The 23,662-nt window shown below is 36.5% G+C and overlaps 1 protein-coding gene and 1 long non-coding RNA gene across 2 annotated transcripts; one reads left to right on the top strand and one right to left on the bottom strand.

The window, feature by feature from the left end:
* The first annotated feature begins 670 nt into the window (after positions 1 to 670).
* Positions 671 to 18,836, top strand: avpr2aa (arginine vasopressin receptor 2a, duplicate a). The gene is made up of 7 exons (XM_039651499.2): positions 671 to 1,083; positions 1,567 to 1,627; positions 8,836 to 9,149; positions 9,832 to 10,077; positions 10,275 to 10,421; positions 14,972 to 15,575; positions 17,111 to 18,836. The coding sequence occupies exons 3-7, from the start codon at positions 8,838 to 8,840 to the stop codon at positions 17,308 to 17,310; spliced, it is 1,509 nt and encodes a 502-aa protein (XP_039507433.1). The 5' UTR covers positions 671 to 1,083; positions 1,567 to 1,627; positions 8,836 to 8,837; the 3' UTR covers positions 17,311 to 18,836.
* Positions 10,400 to 23,497, bottom strand: LOC120462812 (uncharacterized). The gene is made up of 3 exons (XR_005618419.2): positions 23,422 to 23,497; positions 22,055 to 22,114; positions 10,400 to 10,476 (listed from the first exon to the last, which is right to left on the bottom strand). It is a non-coding gene; the product is annotated as an uncharacterized LOC120462812 (long non-coding RNA).
* Between the last annotated feature and the right edge of the window lie 165 nt (positions 23,498 to 23,662).

The following is a 23,662-nucleotide window of genomic DNA, read 5'->3' as shown; positions in this document are numbered from 1 at the left end:
TCTATTTTCCAGCTGTCCTGTAGTTTTTCTATAGTATTTATTGGACCTAAACACTAAAAAATGCTGGGTTGCTTCAACCCATGTTTGGGTCAAATATGGACAAACCTTACTTAAAATGTACTTAAATTTAGGGAAATTCGGGGAAAAAATTGGAAAACAAAATTGGAATATTGTTCTTTTATCAGATAATATGAACACAATAACTTGATTATAAAAAAAAATGTTCAGCATTTTCAGGCTGAATCTGATATTATCTAATATATATATATATATATATATATATATATATATATACACATATATATAGGAATCAGTAGAATACAAACCAGAAAAACACTGACAAACAGCTGAAGACATGCAAAGATATTTCACAATTTACACATATGGAAACACATTGTGTATTGAGTGAATGTTAATCAGGCATCTTATTAGTCCAACGGAATAGAATAATTAAAGAGTGGAGTCACACCCAGAGAAAGTTAATGTAAATATGAAAGCAAATATTGACACAGGTCACCTAGTCTGAACATTGTCACTATAGCACAAGATGTGACAGAGCTCTTAGCTTCTATTTATCTGTTCTCTATGCCACAGTGGAGATGGATGTACAAGAACACCTCATGTTATTGGCTCCACCCCTTATCTAACAACACAAGAGACCTGAGAAAAGGAGAGAAGGGAGGGAGCGAAGGACGAGAGAGGGTGAGTGCATGTAAGAGATATGTTTATACTAAGCCAGGCTCAAATTCAATGCCATCGGTGCACCGGTGCTCAAGTAATGTGGGAAATTAAAGCTCAGACACGCAGAGTCTCAGGAATGGTGAGACATTTCTAGGAATAAATTACGTACCTCTATCCGAGGGCTCTGAGAAGAAAAGAAGCTCTCAATTCTGTGAACATAAACTCGGGTGAAAGCTACAAAAAAACTACAGCTTTACAAGTTCACAAAGGGTGGTGAAATATCTCGACGCTCTTCAGAGACAGCTCGGAAGCTCTTATGTCAACTAACCATCACGAAGCAAAACTGCAGCTCACAAAACATATGGATTACATGGATTATTGCTGCTGATTCAAGAACACAGAGTAAGTTTTTTTTATAAAATGCATGCACTGCAAAAAAAAATAGTTTAAGTTTGTTTTGAAAATACAAATAAACATCTTTTTTAAACATTTATGCAAAAGAAAAAAAAAATATATATATATATAAAGAAATGTACAGATGTTTTCAGAGTATGGGATAATATTAAAATAAAATAGTTCTAATACAAATGTGCAATTGTAAAAGTGCCCCGAGAACACTTTCAAAGTTTAATATTTAGTGTAAAAAAATAAGCCAGAAATTCAACATTAGTAAGGCAAACTCTGTCCATTCGAATGGGAGTATGCATGCCACACTGACAGAACTATAGTTTTTATGTGCTGGGCAGTTATTAGATTATTTTTTTCCTCCACAACTATCTCCAAAAAAAGTCATATCGAATGAATGTCCTATTGAATTGTTGATAACTTATTTTGAAATATATAGAAAAGTATTTTTCACAGTTTTATTTGATTCATGTGTTTTAGGGCAACAAAATAAAAGACAAACTTCTATTAAAGTGAAAAACATGCATTGACGGAAAGTGAGGTGAGCATGAATGCACACAAATATACATTCACACACATATGAATAAACCTAATTAAGTGTTGACATGAAACACATTGCAATGTGATTTTATACTCCATCTAAAACTATTTTAAATAGCCATTTAGTTGCTAGTTATTTTTGGATTATATGCCGTTTCCATGACACATTAATTCACATTAATTGAGCGACTACATATAATGTGTTGAGTATGTATTTTTACATATTCAAAGGGCTTTTAAAAGTGGTTAAAAGACATTCTCCTACACAATGTAAATTTCATTCTTAACAATTCATGGACATGTCAACAATCCATATACTAATTTGTTAATGACTACTTTGGAATGTGGATACAAAGCACAACTAATTTGTTTACATTTAGAGCCATTTTGATGAGTTTTGCTCATGCAGACTGGTAATATGGTCACTGCATGAGAAAAATGCTGATTCATCCGCAAACTGTTTAATCTCTCAGAACATGAAGAATGTTATATGGCATAAACATTGCATTGCTATTTATTGTTTTAACTTCTGCAAACAGTAAGTGTATCGCAGGGCATGAGTTTGATAGTTTCAGTAAACGCCTAAAGGGAACACAGGGTTAGCTGGTAGGGCCGTTTAAACATCGGGTGTGTAGATAATGCCCATATAATGATCTAAAATCCAGCCTTCCCTCACCTTTTTGGAAATTTTGGGTTGCTCTTGTATAAGTGAAGATGTAATATAGTATTTAAAAATGAAAAATTAATCAATGCAATAATCAAGATAAAGGCCATGTACTATTTTCTTTTATTATTATTTTATCATGATATAAATAATTTAATCTCTTATTATGGTCTCTGTAAACTTTCTAAAATCATTCATTCTGCAGGAGGTTCCCCAATATGTTCTTATCAGGAGTGAGAAGCTGTTGAAATCCAACAGGGAGGTTTTTGGAAACATGCTGACGCAATATTTTAGTGTGCAGTTGATTAAATTAATAAGGTGCTGAACACCATGATACATGGCAGACATCCATGACCCGGAAAATTAATTTGCAAATGCATAAGGCATTGGAAGATAAACCTAAAGAAAGTATTCTGGAAATAAATTAAATTTTTAATGACGCAATAAACTGTTGTAACCTGACCTGTTTTCTTGACGCTCACCATCCTGAGCAATTATTATGACCTGCATATTGTACATCTGATATTCTGGCCAATTTCTGGAAGTCCAATTCAATTTCTATTTCAATTACTTTGTAAAAGATTTATTCTGTTTGTCAGTATAAGTGAAAAATAAGAGCTGTGAAAATACGGTTAAATGAATATTAAAGGTTAGCCAAGCTCATTAATCACTTAAAAACAATTATATGTGCGAATTAGAAAAAAAGTGTCTTAACCCTCCTATTATCCTTGGGGTCAATTTGACTCCATTCAATGTTTAATGTCTGTAAAAACATAATTTTATTTTACCATTTTGCTTCAGATTTAATGACTTTTCCTAATTTAATGGGGACAACTCTGTAAACATAAAATTAACCTGCTAATATTTTTTCAAAGTCCTGTACACATTTTGTAGCATCGGTGTTCCTTGGGGTCAATATGACCCCAGGCTCTTTTAGATGTATAACCTATGAACCTATGACCTATGGAAATAAAAAAAATAAAAAAATCATTCATTAAAAGTAATCAAGGTAAAATGGTCAATTATCAATTTATCAAGATCTTGATTTTAGGTCAAATCATCCAGCTCTAGTTACCTCATTACTCCCTATGTATTCAAACGTCTGTTCTTGGTTGAGTGTCGTTTATGATTAAGTGGTTTTCTAGTACATTTCGCGATTATTCTAGTTAGATTATAATTAAAGACAATTTAAAAGGACTTCAATAATGTACTTGCCGGCCGTCCAGATGCTCTACCTTGAGCAGAAGGAGCAAAAACCACACAAGGGATTTTTTTTTAGATCTGGCATGCCTCAACCACTATCCACTCAGGTGTATTTCACCCACTTTCTTGAAGTGGGTGCTGGGGAACAACATATTCAACAGGCGTTCACTACCTATCCCGCTGTGGAGGACATCACCAGCCCCACTCCGGACCCAGCGTCCAGTCAGACGCCTCCCTCACACTGCACGGTGCCTATGCCAGAGCCCAGCACAGATGAAGAGCCCAAGCCTGACGAGATGCCAACGCCTAAGTCGATCATTGCAGTAGTGCATGAGCCCCACATAAAATCTGACCAGGTGTGTGAACCAGCAACATTGTCCGTGCCAGTGGGTATTCTCATGAAGTTTGTGAGAATGGAATGGAGACCTGCTTATACTGCAGATGCTGAGGGTGAGCTGCATATGGCCTCTACAAATTTTTAAAGGGAAGTGCCGTCCCCACTGGACCCACCCAGCTCCAAAGTCTCTTATGTCTCCACTGGTCTAGCCCAGCTCCAAGTCTCTTGTGCATCTAAAGATCCCAACCAGCCTCCCTCTTACACATCCTCTTCTAAAGACAGTCACTCCTTCAGCCCTCCCTCCCCCGTTTCCCTTCAGACTCTCAGCTCCTCCTTTGTTGACTCCACTCTGCTGCATGGATCTGATTTGGGTCTTCCAGGCTTCAGCTCTGCCTTGGCTAGGGGATCCCCTCGCTCCACACCCAGCCCCCAAGTCCTTCACTCCCCCTCGGCCTGTCAACCAGTCGACTCCACCTTGGCTCCTCCCTCCCTCGGTTTCAGCTGGGACCATTGCCTTCCGGCTACACCTTGGTCAGTCACCACTCTGCCTGCGCCACGTCCCTCCACCCCTATGGCTCCACTTTGGTCCTGAGTCCCATTGGCTACGCCTCAGTTCCCCAGCAACCTGGCTCCACCTCGGTGCTGGTCGCTGCGGCTCTGCCTCGACCCCCAAAACGGGTGTTGCTTGATCTCATCAACTCTTCGACACCATCTGAGTGTCCACCTCCACCAGCTCTGTCTAAGCCTGTTGCGCACCTGGATCCGCCTTCCAAGTCTCTACCATGGCTCCTCCCTCCCTTGACTCCACTGTGGTCATTCATCCTGGCTGTGCTTTGGTTTTCAATTTAGCTCCTTCTGCTCTCGTCACCCCCCCCCCCCCGGCTCCTCCCACCGTCATTGCCACCCACCATGGTCTCTCCCGCCATCACCTCCTCGTGTTTACTGACCAATTAATCAAGAGTAAGAACGATTTGTGCTTTCACATCAGAGTCTCCAAAAGTTTCTAATAACACCAGAAAAAGTCGTTAGATTTGTCGCTAGTCGCTTTTTGGAAAATGTGTTGCTAAAGGTGTTTGAATAATTGCTAAATATAGCGACAAACTCGCTAAGTTAGCAACACTGATCAGAGTATTTCCTTTAAGCAGTCTTCAACGATGCAGCAGTCTGCAGAAACTCAGTCAAAACGAAAGCTCAGCTCTAAAGTAAAAGACAATGAGTCCGTACGCCCGCTTCCTGTTTATACAGCGCATGACGCTTGAAGTTCAAAGGGCTCCCTGAAGTGATCACAATTACTTCACGTGGAACTTGAGTGACTGAAAGGGAACTATTTTAAATTTTTAAACTGTAATTTTTAAAAATGACCAAAAAAAAATACTATTTAGCTTGTACCTACATGGTTTTTACTAAAAAATCTAAATGCTAAATAAAGCTGCTCATTTAAGTTTGACCTCCTGAAGTTGACAAACATATTTTACGCACTTGCTTTCACTGACAATTTTCAAAAATATAAACTGCCTTTTCAATTGAATAAGCCATACCAGTTATGCATTTAATAAAACAACTGCTAAATTATGTCATGGCCAGTCATCTTGGAGAATCCTGTGGTGATCTGTCCAAGCACACCATCACACCAATAGCTTTGTTGTCAAACCAAGTTTAAAACACTTTCAAGTATTCTGCATAAAAAAGGGGCTTACGAAAGCAAAGTGCTTTTTTGTATCATCAGCTATATTTACTCTAGGTCAACATTTCTGCTACACCATATTAGTGGATTCCACAGAGGGAAAGGGATTTAAGGAAAGGTAGAAAATGTCAAAGCAAGGGTAAACCGAACAGCTCATGCATCAGCTGCTTCAGAGGATGACCTCAAACACAACTGTGACAAGGACACTCGCTTTTATTTATGACTGGACCTGGAAAGACAGCACAAGGCATTTAAAAAAAAAATCATTTTATAAAAAGGAAGAGTTTCACAATCTTAGTATTTATATTTTCTGAAAGAGAATGAAGTATAGAGTGCAAGTAGAATGACAGATGATAGATATTATCAGCTATTATTTATGAGGTGCTGTAAATTACTTTTCTAAACAAAACATTCTTATATTATTTAGACCAGTATTCGGGGCTAACGCGTTAAATGGTTCAATATAAAAAAGAAATAAATATATTTTACTTTCAGATCACTGATTAAATCGTCCCTTTGCAGCCGTTACTTATGTAAGATACATCACTTGCCTCGAGCACCTTATTGCTTTTATAAAATGGTACCAAACAATAAAAATATTTAAGTAAAAAACAAAACAACGTATTAGTGCAACTTTCACGAAGTACAATCACTAAAAGCCTTCCTTCCGCTAGAAAAAAAATAGTCCCTGACCGTGAACAGCAACAATGTTTCAATGTGTAAAATGCATGAAAGCTCAAATAAAAGCAACATAGGAACCGCAGTGTTGCGCAGTGATAAATAGAACCGTTGGGTGAAGCAGTCATAGCCGTGTTTTATCATGAATATCAGAATCAAGGATTGGAACTAACCGTTTTATAAATTGTGTTATTAAATATAATACATTTTTGAGTAATAACTAGTTGTTCATTATTCATACAGTATTATAGAAATGATAGAAATCTTTCTATCATGAGTTTAGCAAGATAATGGATATGACAATGTTAATTTATTTGGTAATGGCTGAATAGATCTGCTATGCGGCTACTGCGGTTGTTTTTTATCATTTCTGGTGCAGAGCAAGTACAGACACTTGGTTTGTTGTCTGTACAGTTGCTTTTGAACAGTTGCCTATATGAGTCAAACTGACCCCACAAACAGCAAGATTGTATAAAATGTCTGTATGCACATTTCTTTGTCTCTTTGCCTTAGAAAATTACAATATGCGGGTCAAATTGACAGACAAACATCACAAACGTAATAGTAGTTATGTGTGTATATGTCAAAACACATCAGCTTGTTGAAACATTTTGTGCATGTTCATGACACATAGGTTAACCTGTATTTCCGACAACTCAAAAATCAAAATGGGTTCAGTTGACCAGTAACATCTTGAGTTTCATAACAGAACTTGGTACTGTATATAATAGAGCATTATTTAACAATAAAATGTCGTCCTGTTAAATCTATTGTTTTTGTTTATTTTATACCATATTTGGTACTTTGTCAACTTAGCTTTTCACTGTAGCATTTTTCATTCTTGGTTCTATTAAAATGACAAGCATTTTTAGAGGAGGGGGATGTTGCTGTAAAGGGAGGACTGGATAAATTTGTCAGTAAAAATTACATTTATAAATAATTACCTTTTTTAATGTGTTGGGGTCTAGCATCAGTAGATAAGAAAGAGGACAATTGTTCCCATTTAACATAGCCTTTCTTATTCTCATATATGGGCAAACTTTGTATTGGTATGCATGGCCTTATAGTTATTTCTCTTTTGTGTGTTCTCATCTCATGCCCTGTATCCGATTGCTCACCCCACCTCCTCCTCTCTGTTTATTTAACCCAGCGTCTCATGCTACCACTCTTTCTCAAACTGTCAGTCTCATTTTTGCAACTGATACTTTTATTATTTATTTGCATAGTTAAGAAAATAAACCAGATTTTATTGGGATCAAGGAGCAGTTGATAACAGACAAAGGAAGCGATAGAAAATGGGGTAAAGGAATGGGCAATGGAAAACAAGAGGAAGGAGGAGGACTTTATGGAGTCAATCAGGGATGAGAGAGATATACATGGGGAGCAAATGTGATGGACTAAGCTGGGTGGGATAGTAAGAATCAAATCAAGTCAAGGAAAATTTAGAAAACAAAACAAAAAAGATACGGATTGACAGACTCATTTTGGAATAAAAACTACGGGAAATAAAACAAATCAAAGAGTGGAAGAGGAAGCAGATTTGTTCGCTTGCTTTTGTGCGTCTGTGAAATTGCTTAATTAACTGAGTGGCAAAAGCTCATGAAACAAGATTAATGATGAGAGTTGCAATGTGATGGCCATGTGTTGTGTTGTGTGTATATACATATAATATATGTTTATAGAGTGCAGATTCCTCTGCATGTGCTAATACAATATCTGCCTCAGTGTTTGTTACAAAAAAAAAAAAAAAAACAAACAAACACTTGATGTGCTTTATGCAATTCACAAAATAGCTAAAATATCAAAATAGTATTTTTCGGTATACTATTTTACAATCAGGTTTCATTAGTTAACATTTAGTCAACTACATTAGTTAAACTGAACTAATATTGAACTGCACTTCTACACCGTTATTTTCCACATTTACTAATACATTATTTAATATTATATATACTAATACATTATATAAAGGTTTGACCAATCTCATTGCTGATTGAATTAGCATCTCAAGGTTCCGAATAACAGCTATGCTGATGAGATCAGGGCTGAGGAATTTCCTGTAACCGGCTGAATCTTGCATTTACATTTTCTTTGTTGCAAAATTCACCTCCTCTATGTAATTCCTCCCCCCTTGAAACGTATAAGAACAGTTCTGTATTTTAGTTTTAGTTAGCCGATTTTATAGACGACTACAGCGACGCAATAAAGAACTTCTGCGTAAAAGATACCTCAACGTCTCCTGGTCTGTGCTTCTGATTTTTCTCCACTTTGGAAGAAAAAGTTCACTACAACTGGGAAGTAACATGAACAAACAATGAACAGCAGCTGGTTTTTTTTTTATTAACCAACATTAACAAAGATTAACAAATACAGTAACAAATGTATTGCAGATTGTATTACGGTTATAGTTTATGCTATTGACTAATGTTAACAAATGAAACCTTATCGTAAAGTGTTACCCATTTTTCTATTCAGCCTGTCATATCAATAATTTTACATATGCAATTCATTTTTAATACATTTCCCCATTTCACTTCAAGACCATTTACATTAACTTCTGGGTTGCCACTTGATGTCCAATGTTAAATATGGGTTCTAAAACGAATCATCTACATCATACCTCCTTGTGACCAATTCTTGCAGGCATGGAGACCTTCTCAGGAGAGGAATTCTTTGAGCATGCTGAACTCAACAGCACTTTCAAAGGAGGATCATACTTTTGGTTGGTCGCTCAAAACAGCTCAATAAACCGCACTCAGGTGCCAGGTCCTGTTAGGATTCGGAACATGGCTCTGGCTCAAGCCGAGATTGGAATTCTGGGTCTGGTTCTCGCTCTGGCAACACTAGGGAACAGCTTTGTACTGTGGGTTCTACTGAGGCGACGCAAATACAATGCACCCATGCACCTATTTATGGTCAATCTGTGTGTTGCAGACCTTGTGGTGGCATTTTTTCAGGTGAGCTGAACTGTTTAATGCTTAGCAAAACATTACAGGGTTGCCAACACAGACCGTCTCATGTTCTCACGTCACCATACTAAATCTCACGCCAAATAATGACAATGCAAAATGTGCTTGATAGAAGCTTTCTCAAGAGCGCATATTTCCATTTCGTAAAACAGACATAAGAGCAAGAGTGTGCATGAGTATCAAATAGGCGGAGCTCAACAAAAAAAAATAAATTGTGCAATAATTTAGACTAAAATATTATTTAAATATTATTTTATAAAAATTATTATTTTATATAGCTGCGCAATACTTTGTTCCCTAACTCAGGGAATTGTGGTTACGTGAGTAACCAAGTAGTTTTTTTTTATTATCTATAATTTATTGATTTTAAACTATCTTGCTTGCTTTTTTATGGTATTTTTTTAATGAATTGACCAGCAGAATTGCTGGTAATATTAGGTAGTTAAACAGCATGCAATTCAAAAGTTTTTAAAAAAGTGTATATTGTACAAATTAATCTTGTAAAATGAAATTAAAAAATGAATTGTTGCATCCTCAAAACCTCCTATAGGTGCCTGTGATTGGTTCAAGCCATGTCTACAAAATCTCACACCAGCCAGGTAACCAAAGTTGGTAACCCTGGCATTATTTATTTTAAGTGACTTGCCAACAGCACTTTACTGTTTTGCAGGTGCTCCCGCAGCTAGTATGGATTATCACAGAGAGATTTCAAGGTCCTGACGTGCTGTGCCGCTCAGTGAAATATCTTCAGATTGTGGGAATGTTTGCATCCTCTTACATGATTGTTGCTATGACAGTGGACCGCCATAATGCCATCTGCTGCCCCTTGCAGACTTACAAAGGAGGGGCAGTTTCATGCTGGAATACACCCATCATGGTAGCCTGGGTTCTAGCCCTTGTTCTCAGTGTGCCGCAGGTACTATGGTTGTCAATACTAAAGTATTACAACATTTAAAATGTTATAGGAAACAGTCAGAGAATAATGTATGCATTCTTGTACAATATTCACCCAATATCTGCAAAAGTCATTACAAACACATATGGTGCTTTTCATTCCATGAAATATAAAAGGAACCATTTTAAAATATTTTCCCAATGCTGTCTTCCCTGCAGGTGTTTATTTTCTCCAGGTCAGAGGTCTCTCCTGGAGTGTTTGAATGCTGGGGGCACTTTGCTGAGCCCTGGGGGCTGAAAGCCTATGTCACCTGGATGACTGTAGCAGTGTTTGTGCTTCCTACCTTTATTATCACCATTTGTCAGGTACTACTGGTTCCAGTGCATTTCATTTGTCTCTAATCCCAGTTTCCGCATTCACCTTAAAAACACATAATTGTGAAGACATTAGTTAGACATTACACAATCACATTAGCATTATCATTAGTATGCCTAGTTTAAAAGCAACTACTGTATTTGGTGTGATTCACAGTTTTTGATCAATAGTATTTCATCATAAAAAAAATTACAGGGATTTCATTTCTTGGATGAGCCAACATAGATAATTTAGTTCTACTCCCTCTACACTCTATTAGTTCATAATATAAATACAGTCCAATCTACCTTTTAATTCTGTCATTAATTACTCATTAATTACCCTTATGTTGTTCCAAAACAGTAGACTTTTGATCATTTCCAGAACACAAAAGATATTTTAAATGAAATCTGAGATTTTTGTAACTCCATTGACAGCTTATGCAACTACCACTTTCAAGCCACAGAAAGGTAGTAAAGACGCCATCAAAGTCCATGTGACTTTAATCCATGTGACTCCATGTTTTTAAATGCATGAATGCTTCGTTTGTGCAAACAAACATCTCCAACACACGTTCACAAGAGCACCACGACACGTGTTGTGTTGACGGCAGAGCAGACGTTGTTGTGTGGAAGTGCATCAGAGATTTTGTAAATAAAGTGGTAAATTAATTAATAAATGTTTTTGCACCGCTACATAAACCAGAGGTTAAACCACAGGAATCACATAGATTAATGTCTTCACTACATTTCTGGGCCATGAAAGTGGTAGTAGCGTAAGCTGTCAATGGAGGGACAGAAAGCTCTTCACACACTCTCACGCCACACATCAATTTTGTCAGATAGCCATGAACATCGAATTCGAGCAGCAGATTTTTAATATCCTCTTCTTCCATATCATGTTTAGTTTGCACTGATCCACTGATTGATCGGCTGTTGACTGTAATTAGCCGATTTTCACGTGACCGGCCGGTCAGTCTGACATATGCCCATTTTATGTCGGTCAAATGCACTCGAGCAGGAGCCGCAGTGAAGCGCGGGTTTCAGCCCAGAGTTTATTTTTGCTGCGCTGCTCACACTCAATTAAAGTGAAAGCACACTTTTGATGGACAAAATAAATATGGTTTCACACAAAAGTGCCAAAAATGCACCGAATTTGCATGTCTGGTGTGTTTTAACAAGAACAGGAGTATATGTCAGAAAAGAAAATTAATTTTCTTTTTGAAATGAACATTGTTTTTGTTGGATATTGGATGTGAAAAGAAGGAAATTGTTCTTCCATAACACTGCACTTTAGATGTGTGTGAATTTCCCACACCAGGAGTAATTTATATAGTCCTATTTTATAGCGATTACTCTTCAAAAATGTTCTATGTAAAATGTTCTATTGAAGAAAAGAGAGTAAATAAATAGTGTGCTGTAAAGTGGTTAAAAAATAAAATCGGAATCGGCCAAAAACGGTACCGAAAATTGTAATCGGTGCATCTCTAAATTTTACCATATAGGCTTTTGTTATATTGCCAAAAAATAAGCTCTTTGACCAACAAATATGTAGAATTCTTATGTTTTGTTCCTCAAGAAAATCTTTATTATAGCATTAATACAATTGCCAGAAGGCTATTAAAAAAAAAAAAAAACATCGCAATCGCATGACTGCAATGTCACCACCATTTTACATTTTTTTCAAATGAAAATATAACACAGGTTTCAGGTTTTAGGACTCATTCCTGCAACATGTCTCAGCTGTGATCTGGAGAAAATAACTTTTGTTATCATGAGCTGCTAGGGTGACAATCATTTGGGGAGAGGCGGATCCCCTGACATGTACAGTATCACAATGCTTGTTTGGTGAGATTATGCTCTCTGACCTGGCCAAGGGGTTTTGGTCAGTAAAGTTCTATTTCAGGAGAGAAATTCTCTAATGTGCAGATCTTTCCTTCCACCAGCTGATACTGTTCCCAGCAAGCCAGCCTTATTTAAGGAAAAGTATATTGTGCATAACCAAAACCTAAAATTGCTTTATGTTATGAGTGTGTGTCACAATGAGTCTTTAGCAACGACATTTTTTTTTAACATTTTGCAAGAATCTTCAACCTTGTTCTAACCATTAAACACCAGCATGGTAATCCTTAAGCAAACGTCTTACTGTCATTAAAAAAAATATTCTATATTCCTTAAAATACATACAAATAAATTAAAATAAATAACATATATTTTTTAAAAACCCTGCAATAATGAAAAACTCCACGTTACAACTTGTAAGTTGTTTTTGCCACTGACCTCCAGATGTCTTTTGACATTCTTACGAATGTTTGTACAAATGGTGGGGTGTTTTACTTGCAGTTTATATTTCATACTTGAGCTTCATTTGTGATTAAATGACTTTACTTCTGTTAAATGTCCCATCTGGGTGTAGTTTATAAACAAGATTTCCATTAAGAGAGGTTTTATCCATCATTTACTTAAATGAGTGCTATATACTAGAAAGCAGTAATTCTTAAAGCTGCACATTTTGGATATTCTCCTTATGTAACACCAGAATCAATTCACCCCCTTATAGATGTTCCATGTTGTAAATTTAAGATCATCCAGAATTGAGAACAGCTGTTTTGAGAGTATGAAGTAGTGCATTTTTTTTTTCCAAAAACAAATCAGTGTTTTTTTAACAAATGATTTAAGGGTTTTTTCACCTATATATAAAAAAAAAGAACAAAGAAAAAAGAAAGACGTACTCCAACTTCCTAGTAGGGCTGTCAACTTTAGTCGTTTAGTCGACTAATCGGTCGATGCCGTCGTGGTCGACTGACATTCTTATTGGTCGACCAGTTGCATTTTTTTTTTTTTTTTTTTACCAATAGAAGGAATTTTTCAATGACTTACTCCTTGATATTTATTCATTTATAATCAGTTATTTATTACTGTATTCTAAATATAATTAGCCTATGTTTTGTCCCCAACTTTAAAATGCTTTAATTTAGGCTATTTTTGTAACTGCGCCACAGTTTAGCGCACACACATAATACACTCGGGAGCCGCACCTGTGGCCGGCTGCGCTGCTGCTCGCGCTCGGTAAGGGATGCTGTATTCATTCTGTTAGAACGCTGCTTGTTTTGGCTTTAGTCGACAAAATGTCCAGGAAATATAAATCTTTTGTCTGGCTGCATTTTAAAACAAAGACGACAAGACTGTGGAGGGAGGTGATCGCGTTGCCATTATGAGCGCGCAAGTCGCGCGCCTACATTTAAAATCGAACTTGAGCGCGCAAAAGACGTGAGCAGCCTTTTAACGGCTATATCATGCTGACTCAATAGATTGTGTTTTCTTAATGTTTTCGTTTTTATTTGTACACTTGACGCATTTGAAAATAGCCTAAATAATGCAACAAAACGAAAATAAACCTATACGCGGTACAGCCTATTATAGGATTGTTTTTAAGTTATTTGGGTTTTTTTGAGTGTTGTTTAAAACGCCTTGATCGTCAGGACTAAAGTTAACCCATAGCTTTGAAAGTAAAGAAGAATATAAAGCCTGTATAAACGAGAGCTTTTGTTGGGATTTTTCATTATGTGGCAGATAGCAGTTATATTTTTTGCAGCGTGTGGTGTGGTCAGGTGCGCGATTGGGACTGTACTATAGACCTAGGACAGAGCTCTTCACTTTTTGCAGTTAAAAAATCACTTAATTTTCAAAGAATTATATTATATTTCGTTGTTGTTTTATAAATGCTCAATGACAATTGTTTAAAAAATGTTTAATCAAAATATCACGTTTTTTTTTTTTTTTTTTTTTTTTTTAGTCGACTAATCGTCGAGCAGGACTCGACTTTGGTCGACTAAAGATTTCTTTGGTTGAATACAGCCCTACTTCCTAGGTTGTCTGTTAAAGCCTGTTGAATAATTTTTATGTTAAAGACTAGATGTTTTTGCCGGGAATTCAAAATGATGCGATGTTCACAGTGTTCTTCTGCAAGACGCATCCAAGTTTGTTTATCAACCGTGAGCACCAAAAACTATATAGTGTACCTTTAATGAGCGAACCAATCTGAGTGAATCTTTTCAATGAACCAATTCATATGGTTCGGGTTCTCAAACGTTTAGAGACAATTCGACTGACCCACCAGTATGGGTGCATCCGAAATCGCATACTTCCCTATAGTATGTGAAAAACAGTATGTGCCAAATGAAGCATGTCTAAAATCACAGTACTCACAGTACTCAGGGTAGGCTAAAAGTACCCAGAAGACCTACTTTTTCTGGAGAGAATTTGAAGTGGGCATGTGACGGACACTTTACTATCCCATGAGGTCATTTCATTCCGATTGAACCAAATGTGTCCATGTAAAAATGATAACTGAGTCAGGCTGAAACTACCAAAAAAACAACATTGTGCCTGGTGTATGATAGGGCCCTGTGTGCCAATGTGTATGTGTATTGAACAGCGACACCTACTGCTGGTGATCTTTAATAATAACCTAGAACAGAATAAAGCAAGTGCAATGTAAAATTTAAATAACAAGTTGAAAAAAAATGATGCAATGTAATCTTATATTTTTGTGTCTCTAGGTACGAATATTCAAAGAGATCCATGATAACATCTACCTGAAATCAGAACGTGTGGTTTCTGCTGACATGAAGAAGAACCTGGTCATTTTTCACTTTCCCATCTTCAAAAAACGGGCCAGCGAAGTTAGAGTCTCACACATGCCGAGAGAAGCAAGAGAAATCCATAAAAAGAAAACCAACAGTGGCTCATCCCATTCTCACACCTGCAACACTGAGGACACACCAGAGCCTGATTGTTGTGCTAAATCTTGTCAGGATGGCCACAGTCCCAATGATCTAGCCTCACAGACTCACACTTCATCTCCTGATGTGCTGCCTCACATTCAGACTCACCCACACACCATTTGGAGCAACTCTGCAGCATTCCAGACATCTCACGGATACTCTGCTCCTCACAGGACAACCGCTCCTGAAGAATCCAATACTTCATCAAATCCCTCTTTCCCACCTTGCCCTCTCCATCCACCTCTTACAGGTGTGTCGAAAGCTATGTCTAAAACAGTGAGAATGACTCTGGTGATTGTGCTTGTCTATACGTTGTGCTGGTCACCCTTCTTTATTGTACAGCTGTGGGCTGCCTGGGACCCCAACCCCCCCGACCAAGGTGAGAAATTAAAGACACAAGAAATATATAGCCAGTACTGTACAAAGCGTTGTCCATAACTGATTAAATTACATGAAGATAATTGTTAGTAAATTGTTTATCACATAGATATGAATAGAATTGTTTTGTACCATAATCTGATTACGAGCATTTTAAAATGCAATCTTATCTAATCTAATAAAAAGTATTTTTTTTTAAATCTGATTACATAATCCGGATTACATGTAATCAGTTACTACCCAGTACTGGATGGCATAGCATCCATTTTTGGAGGTAAATCAACTCAATGACGACATTTGGCTGTTCAAAAGGGGCATTATTAATTACAAGACCTTACAAGACCACTGACTCATTGGATTGTGGAAGTGTACTGGAATGGTTGCAAATTATCCTGAAAATGTATAGCCCGTCAAGTCAAGTCAGGGTTTACTTGCAAATGCCCTCCATCTCTTCACCTCACGCTCTCCACCTAGACACATCCATATTTAAAGCCCCTTTCTTCACACCAATAAATAACCCTTCTCTATTCCCTGCTGCTCTTACATCACTAACCAGATTTTAATATCTCTCACCACAGACCACTGAAAGCTGCTATACATCTGTGCTCCCAGATGCTTTTGATTTGTTTCAGCTATTTACGTCCAGCCAAATGGGCAACCTACTACTGTTGATTGAATAGTTGAATGTCATATAAACTGTTTAGTATTTGTTCTTGAATGAAAACAAATTTCATTTTAGTTTAATTTCATTTTAAAAATCCTTTCAAAAGATCTTGTTTACTTTATACTGTGTAAATAAAAAGTAAAATAAATGTTTTTATTAACGTGCACTTCATGAAACTATTCTAAAAGTCACAAACAAACCCTATGAATAAACAAACACAGGAATGAACAATGTAGATTTGGTTCTGAAGTATGTTTGTTGTTTTGCGAATATAAACTACAAATGCTTTTAGCCAACAAAAAAATATGTTCTAAGAACATTTTGCGAACATTCCCATTAAGTTTGAAATCCTTATTTCCAAATGTTTTCAGCACGTTAAAAGAAAAAAAACGAATTTCTAATTGTTTTAATAACATCTTTATCTTGGTTATGAATGTTAGAGAAAACATTAAGGGAATGTTACATTATGTCATTTTGCTAACATTGACATTTTGAATGTTCTCTGAACCATCTAAAACAAATATAAATCTAACATTTAAAAAATAAACGTCCAACTAAAATGATTCGGAAAATGTATAGCTACAGTTGATAATGTTATATAAGACCAGATAACGTTCCTCGAATAATGTTTGTTTATAACTTTGAGAGAAACTGTTTTTAGAATATTCCCTGTTAGCTGGGGTGTTCGTGCAAGTATAAACAAGGTTTTATTCTAGTCGAGTTTTGAAAGCTCTCTATATAAGATTAGCCCATTTCAAGGTGTCACCGTCTCTAATGTGGTTTATATTAGTAACTGAGGACAATTACTTGACCTCTATGATATTTGACTTGAAATCGATTTGACTTTCTCTACCCCTCTCCCTCATTTTCAGGAATGGCTTTCACCATCCTAATGTTGTTAGCCAGTCTGAACTCTTGTACGAACCCGTGGATCTACACAGCCTTTTCCAGCAGCGTGTCACGTGAACTTCGCGCTCTACTGCGCTGTCGACCGAAGCTGCCTCGCAGGAGCTCGATGCACGACCACTCGAGTGATATAAACACGTCCACCACCAAGGACAACCAGTTCTGACCCCTATAGAATAAACTAAAATTAAATGTCAGCAGAGGTGGTGATTTATGCGGGTGTATCTGTCCTACGCATTTGGAAGACATGTTGTCATGAGATATTGCTACATCTTCTATTCAGAGTAGCTGAAGATGCTGTTTTAACTGTGAATGGTTTGCTAATGAGCATATGTGACAAAGATAATTTCATGAGGATTTTCATGCAAAAACGGAGCACTAACAAGGCCGATCTCATCCACCAGGATAACAAACAACTTACTGAATGTCATAATAAACTTGATAAACTCCAGAGATCATTTCTAAACATATTTTATTGAAATTGTCCTCTGTTGTCTGAGAGATGGAGATAAAGGTCTTAACCACAGAGGAAGAAGAGATCAAGGCCTTAACCTCAGAGCCAGCAATTTCAGTCTTTCTGCCATAAGTCTTCTTCAGATTCAGAGCTTGCATGGCAAGGACTGAGGAAGAAGATAAATTATGTGATCCATGCATGGAAACTACATCCAGGGGACAGACACAAAAATCTGGACTGAGAAGTGATATTCCTTCCTTGTTGGACAAATATCTGACTTTCATTAGCGTTCAATACATAAGGTACAGGTTTACAAATGGACTAATTTGTATATTTAATCCGTCATATTGAATTCTAAGTAGACTGACAAAATATGCGGTGTGCAAAGCAGCAACACTTTCAGTTCCCCAAAAACAATTGTAATTATTTATAAGAGCACTATTTAAATTTGTGTGAGGATAATAGGAAGTCATAATGAATATAAGAACGATAAAGGAAGAGAAACTAAAATGACATCAGGTTACAGTGCCTTGAAATGAACTGATTTATAACTGAAGTATATACAACTCAGTCCTCTGAAACTCTGCAAAAATCATTTTCTTAATCAGTATTTTTACTTAAAAATTTGCCAGCCGTTGTAATGTATTGCAAAATTTTGCTTATCAATTTAATTTATCTTGTTTTAAGACTGGCTATTTTTACTAGACAACAAAGTACTGATTTAAGAGATTATTTTTGTAGCAGTAGCTGATTTGTTACACTGTTCACATATAGGCTTAGATTAAGTAAAAACACTAAATATAAAATGTAAATAAAAGTAAAAATCTAGTGATACAGATGTTTATCTAAATATATTTATTCGACATTTTAAAGACAAAAAAATGTCTTTGTGATAATGTCTTATGATGTCTGTCAAAACAAAAGCTAAAGAATCCAAATAAATCACAAAAGAAATTCAAGACTGTCTGAAAGTATATGAACTAATCTGTAAATTCATCAATGGTCTTCACAGTTGTTGTTGAAACGAGGATCGAAGTACAAAGTTGGCCACAGGTGTCACACATAAACTGGCTAGATCATGTTATTTTTAAGGTATTGTGTATTTGCAATCTGCCAGCCATAAATGGTCCAGGACTCCGTCCATACAACAGAACTGTGAGGAAGACTGCCTTCAGCGCTGCCACCTTTGTGTCCAGCCGGATGCCATGCTCATCCCATATTCTCTTGGACAGTCGACCGAAAGCAACACTAGCTTTTACAATCTGGGGCACTGATGTCTGAGTCTGCGTCTGAGTCACATTAGCTGTGAGAATGCTACTGAAGCAACAGAACTTGCCAACAGCTGTCAGCACTGTACAGTTACTACCAATTAAAAGGAGTTTAACTTGTTTACTGCTTGAAGAATGACTTCTGTCTTCGCTAGACTGAAAGTGAGCCCAAACAGGGAAGCTGCAGTTCGAAAATGATCCAAAAATGACTGGGCTTCGGTAAGGATGTGCGCCATCAGTGCGCAGTCATCTGCATACAAGATGCTATGCAAAATTGCGAAAAGTGTGTTTGTGTGAGCCTGAAGCCTGCGTAGATTGAAAACACTTCCATCTGAGCAGAAATGGATTGGAAAGTCCATGTTGCAGTCTTTAAAAGCCACGGACAGCATCATGGAAAAGATGCTGCTAAATAACAATGGGGTGAGCACAAGGTCCTGTTTGGTGCCAATGGAGATGCCAAATGGGTCAAACAGCTCGCCATTATCCAGCACATGACCAAGCCATCATGAAATGAACGGACAATGTTCAACAAATTTCTCTGGGCTTCCGATCTTGCAGAATAAGCCAGAGCCTGGTGTGGGAAACTGGGACAAAGGCTTTGTGAGGTCAATAAAGATCAAATAAAGATGACATGTTGTTCTCGGCACTTATCCTAAATCTGCCTGGTAAACATCATGTCCATAGTACCACGGCCTGCACAAAATACACACTGATTTTCCGGGATGATGTCCCTGTCATAAACGCGTTGTTGAATCCGACACTTTAACTGTAATTGAGCCTAAATACAGCACTTTTATTTTATCTAATATTTAATTCATCTTTCAGATAACTCCAAATGTGAGCTGAGTTTAATTTAAATTTACTGATAGTAAAAGAGGATTGGTTTAATTTATGAAATAATAAAACAGATAAGAACAACTGACTCAAATTAAACTCTTTGTCGAACAAAACATTTTTACATCACCTTTAGTAGCTGATATCTTCATGGTTTAAAGTTTTTTTTTTTTGATCATGGAAAAGGTTTACACAACTACTTGATATAAAAGTATATATAGATCTATAAATGGTGTACAAATGGAAGAAACCAAGCATTGTTTAAAGTATTCACAGGATTTGAAATTAGTGCAAGAAGAAGAGATATAGCCAATACATCAGGACGGCACAAATAACCCCAGGCTAGCCACCATGAATATTTGTCACAGACCACCGGGATGATCCAAAACAGCTATTCAAAGAATGCACTATGGACAGATAAAATGAAAAGTAATCTTATGACATAATAGGAAAGAAAGTTTGACACTTCAGGAAAGCATCTCATTCCAGCCATTATATGGTGTTGAGGTTATCATTCGGCGTCTGGAATGTACAAATGGGCATTTTTCACAAACTCAATTGTTTTGTACGTTGTAGCGGACTACTTGAAATTTTTAATAATATGCATATAATTCTATCAACACCCTAAATCCATATTTAATTTTTCCTTATTCATTTATTTACTTGGAGTGATATCATTACCTTGCACTGTCATTATAGTAAACTTCCTTACATGTACTTGGATGTTTATAATTGATTTGAGCGATTTCTTCTTTTTTTGGTCAGTACATCAGTTGCAATGAATCAAAAAGTGCAGTAAAAATTGTACACAAAAACACTACAATTTATAAGGCTAACAGACAATTCATACTTCAAGGGGGGATAGCAATTGGAACATTCTGTGCTCACATGCAAAACCAAAACTATGTCCTTAAATGGGTATCTATCATATGCACATCTCTTTGGATCCCAGATTATCCTTTGAATTCTTTTAAAGTCTGTTTCCTCTGAGAACAGGAAATACAATGAAAACCAGTATTAAAGTAATGTGAACTGCCGGGCAAGTAAGGTTTATTAAACACGTGTCAAAATTATACATCCATCTTAAAGTGCAAACCTAAAAGTCAGGGTCATGTGGGATCAATTTGGATCCCTGAAACATTCCAATGAATGAAACCATCCCGTAGGCTTTGTTGGACAGGAACGCGGTGCTTATTAATGGCCATGGTTCAGGATGAGCACCGAAATCCTGCCAGTGTTAGACGGTGTGCTGTGACTGTGTCCTAATTAATTGCTGTTTCTGGCAGTTTTAGAGATATAAAGGGGGAATAGATCTGTTGAGAGGCTGACCCCCATCCATGAAGAAGAAATTGGGGTCAGATATAACATGAAGCTTATAACGGAAATAAATCAATTTCTTTTTATAGAAAAATGTATGACTCAATAAACAGCATGAAGTGACAACAAAGAATTTAAACTTTCAAAATAGTCCAGGAAAGCCAAACTTGGCCTGGAATTCCACTGTGTAATACTATAATACTATAATGAGATGGGCAAATGTGGTCCATTTTAGGACAAAAGCATCTTTGGAATCTGATAAATAATTATCATTCTGGCAGCAGAGTCTTTCATCTAAGTTTTAGAGCTTTAAGTAGTTTACAGTTTTATTATAACAAATATTATGACACTACTGGTAGTTTATTATTCTAGTGACATTCTGTGAAACTATTTAAAATATATCCCAAAAAAATTGCTGAGAAAACCACAGTATGATGAACAACAAATAACAAGTGTGAACTAATAAAAAAACCTGAATGAATACTATTGTCGCGGATGTATAGGCTACAGCATTATTACAAACAGCAGGTCCACATTAGAACTAGTATAGAAATGTTGACAGGGATGAACGTCTGGTGACGTTTAAAGCCCTTTGAAGCTGCAATGAAACTCTCATTTGGACCTTGAAACGTTTGGTTCCCATTGAAGTCCATTATATGGAAACAATCCTGGAATGTTTTCATCAAAAACCTTACTTTTCGACTGAAGAAAGAAAGACGTGGACATCTTGGATGACATGGGGGTGAGTAAATTATCAGCAAAAGTTTTTTTAAAAGTGAACTACTCCTTTAAACAGCTGCTGCTAAAAACATTTCACGCCAGATCAGATCATGCATGAAAATGCAACACTGAATCAGCTGACATAATAAAAAGCTGCTCAAAATAAGATTAGTTTGAACCAACTTCATCTCTGAAATATTTATCTAGGAGCCCTTTGCAAGAATGTTTTCCCGGATTTCTGCAAGAACTGCAGTGTTTATTTTACAGTATTACATAAGCTTTAAGCATTACTCTCTAATAAGGATGAAATTACTTACACATTAGTTGGCCTTAGGACGCCCTGGCAGCTAACCATGTCACTAGCACACTCCTGGATACTGAAAACACAAGAAACATTTATGAAGGCCAGACATTAGATTCTGTTTAATAGCCTGTCTTGCTTGCACTTATAGTTCATTGCAAATACCTGTAGTATTATATAAAAGTTATGAATGGTCTATAAAGTTTATAAAAATGTAAAGCTGTCAAATGAAGGCTACAAAGTTTGGAATTATGTGGAATGTACTGTGGAAATAACTGATCCCATATTTTGTACCGTTTGGTGCCAATTATATACTGATATTTTTAAGGGACATATATGTTTTTTCTTAAGTTTATGTTTTTACAATTTTGGGAAAATATTTTGATATTATTAAGTGATGTTACTTAATCTTGAAAAGGCCATTTTTATGACTATGACCTTGACTTGTCCCTTCGGTCATATCAGAGTCTTACTGCCCTCAAGTGTTTATTAACCAGAAATGCAATTTTTCTTTCACCTTATAAAGAAGCACTTATCTAAAACGTCAAGTATTTAAATAAAATTGACTGAACAACAGGCAATGGCACTAACTAATGCAATTTCCAGTGATTCAATAACAATGCTGTTTTAAGGCTTAAATCAGAAGCTTTAAGGCTTTCCATCAGAGGGACAAGAATAATTTCTGGCTATTCATGGAGACAACCTGGACACCAAAAATCAATATCAATATAAAAAGAAAAAAAAAACAAGAAATTACTTTTTTTTATTCTTGGTTTTAGTTAAGGTTTTTAGTGAAGCCGACACTTTTTTGACACTTTTAACGACTGACTGTAAGGCCATTATGAATTTGATACTTCCAAAGTTGGTTTAACATCTGCATCAGTGTTCAAATCAGTCTTAAAATCATTTCAACTACAGTCGTTTAGGTGTGTCCCCAGCTTAAGATTCACCCTGTTCCATGCTTTTTTCCAAAGTAGTTTTTCAAAGAAAATAATTGTAGGCCTAACTTACATCAAAACTGCAAAACATGCTGTAGAACGCCCAAGGTCGCATTTAGATGAGATTGAATGTTATAGGCGAGCCCAATATGGTGCAATTTCAAAGTATTAAACTAAATGAATTTTGTTGAACGAGTAAAACTATGAATTACCATTCATATAAAATATTATGCAAGAAATAATGGATGGTACGAGAGCACCATGTGACGTTTTAAAGACGGCGTTGTAAGCTACAGGTTAACGTTACCTCCAACATTTCAAGTCTTAAAAGTTATAACATTAATAATCTTAAATAGGAAAACAATATTTTGGTTTTATGATGCCAACATGTAACTTACGTAATGACATAAAGTTGGGATACACCATAATTACTAATTAAACGTACCTCTGCATTTCTGTGATTATTCATCTTCCTTGTCTTCAGTTACAGAGGCACACGATGCAGGAATTCCGTTTTGTCAAACAGCGACCCCTAGAGTAATGGTGCGTTCATGTGCTATGGTAATTATGGTAAATTACCAAAAGCCTACCTGGAAAATGCACATGAACACCCCTTCGTGTGGTATTTTCTTCCACTGGGCAACTCATAGAATATTTTGATGGACGAGTTGCCGAGATGAGATAAA

This window comes from Pimephales promelas, chromosome 20 (assembly GCF_988280905.1).
Source record: "Pimephales promelas chromosome 20, fPimPro1.hap1.1, whole genome shotgun sequence".
Taxonomy (NCBI): domain Eukaryota; kingdom Metazoa; phylum Chordata; class Actinopteri; order Cypriniformes; family Leuciscidae; genus Pimephales; species Pimephales promelas.
This window is presented reverse-complemented; position numbering and strand designations above follow the sequence as displayed.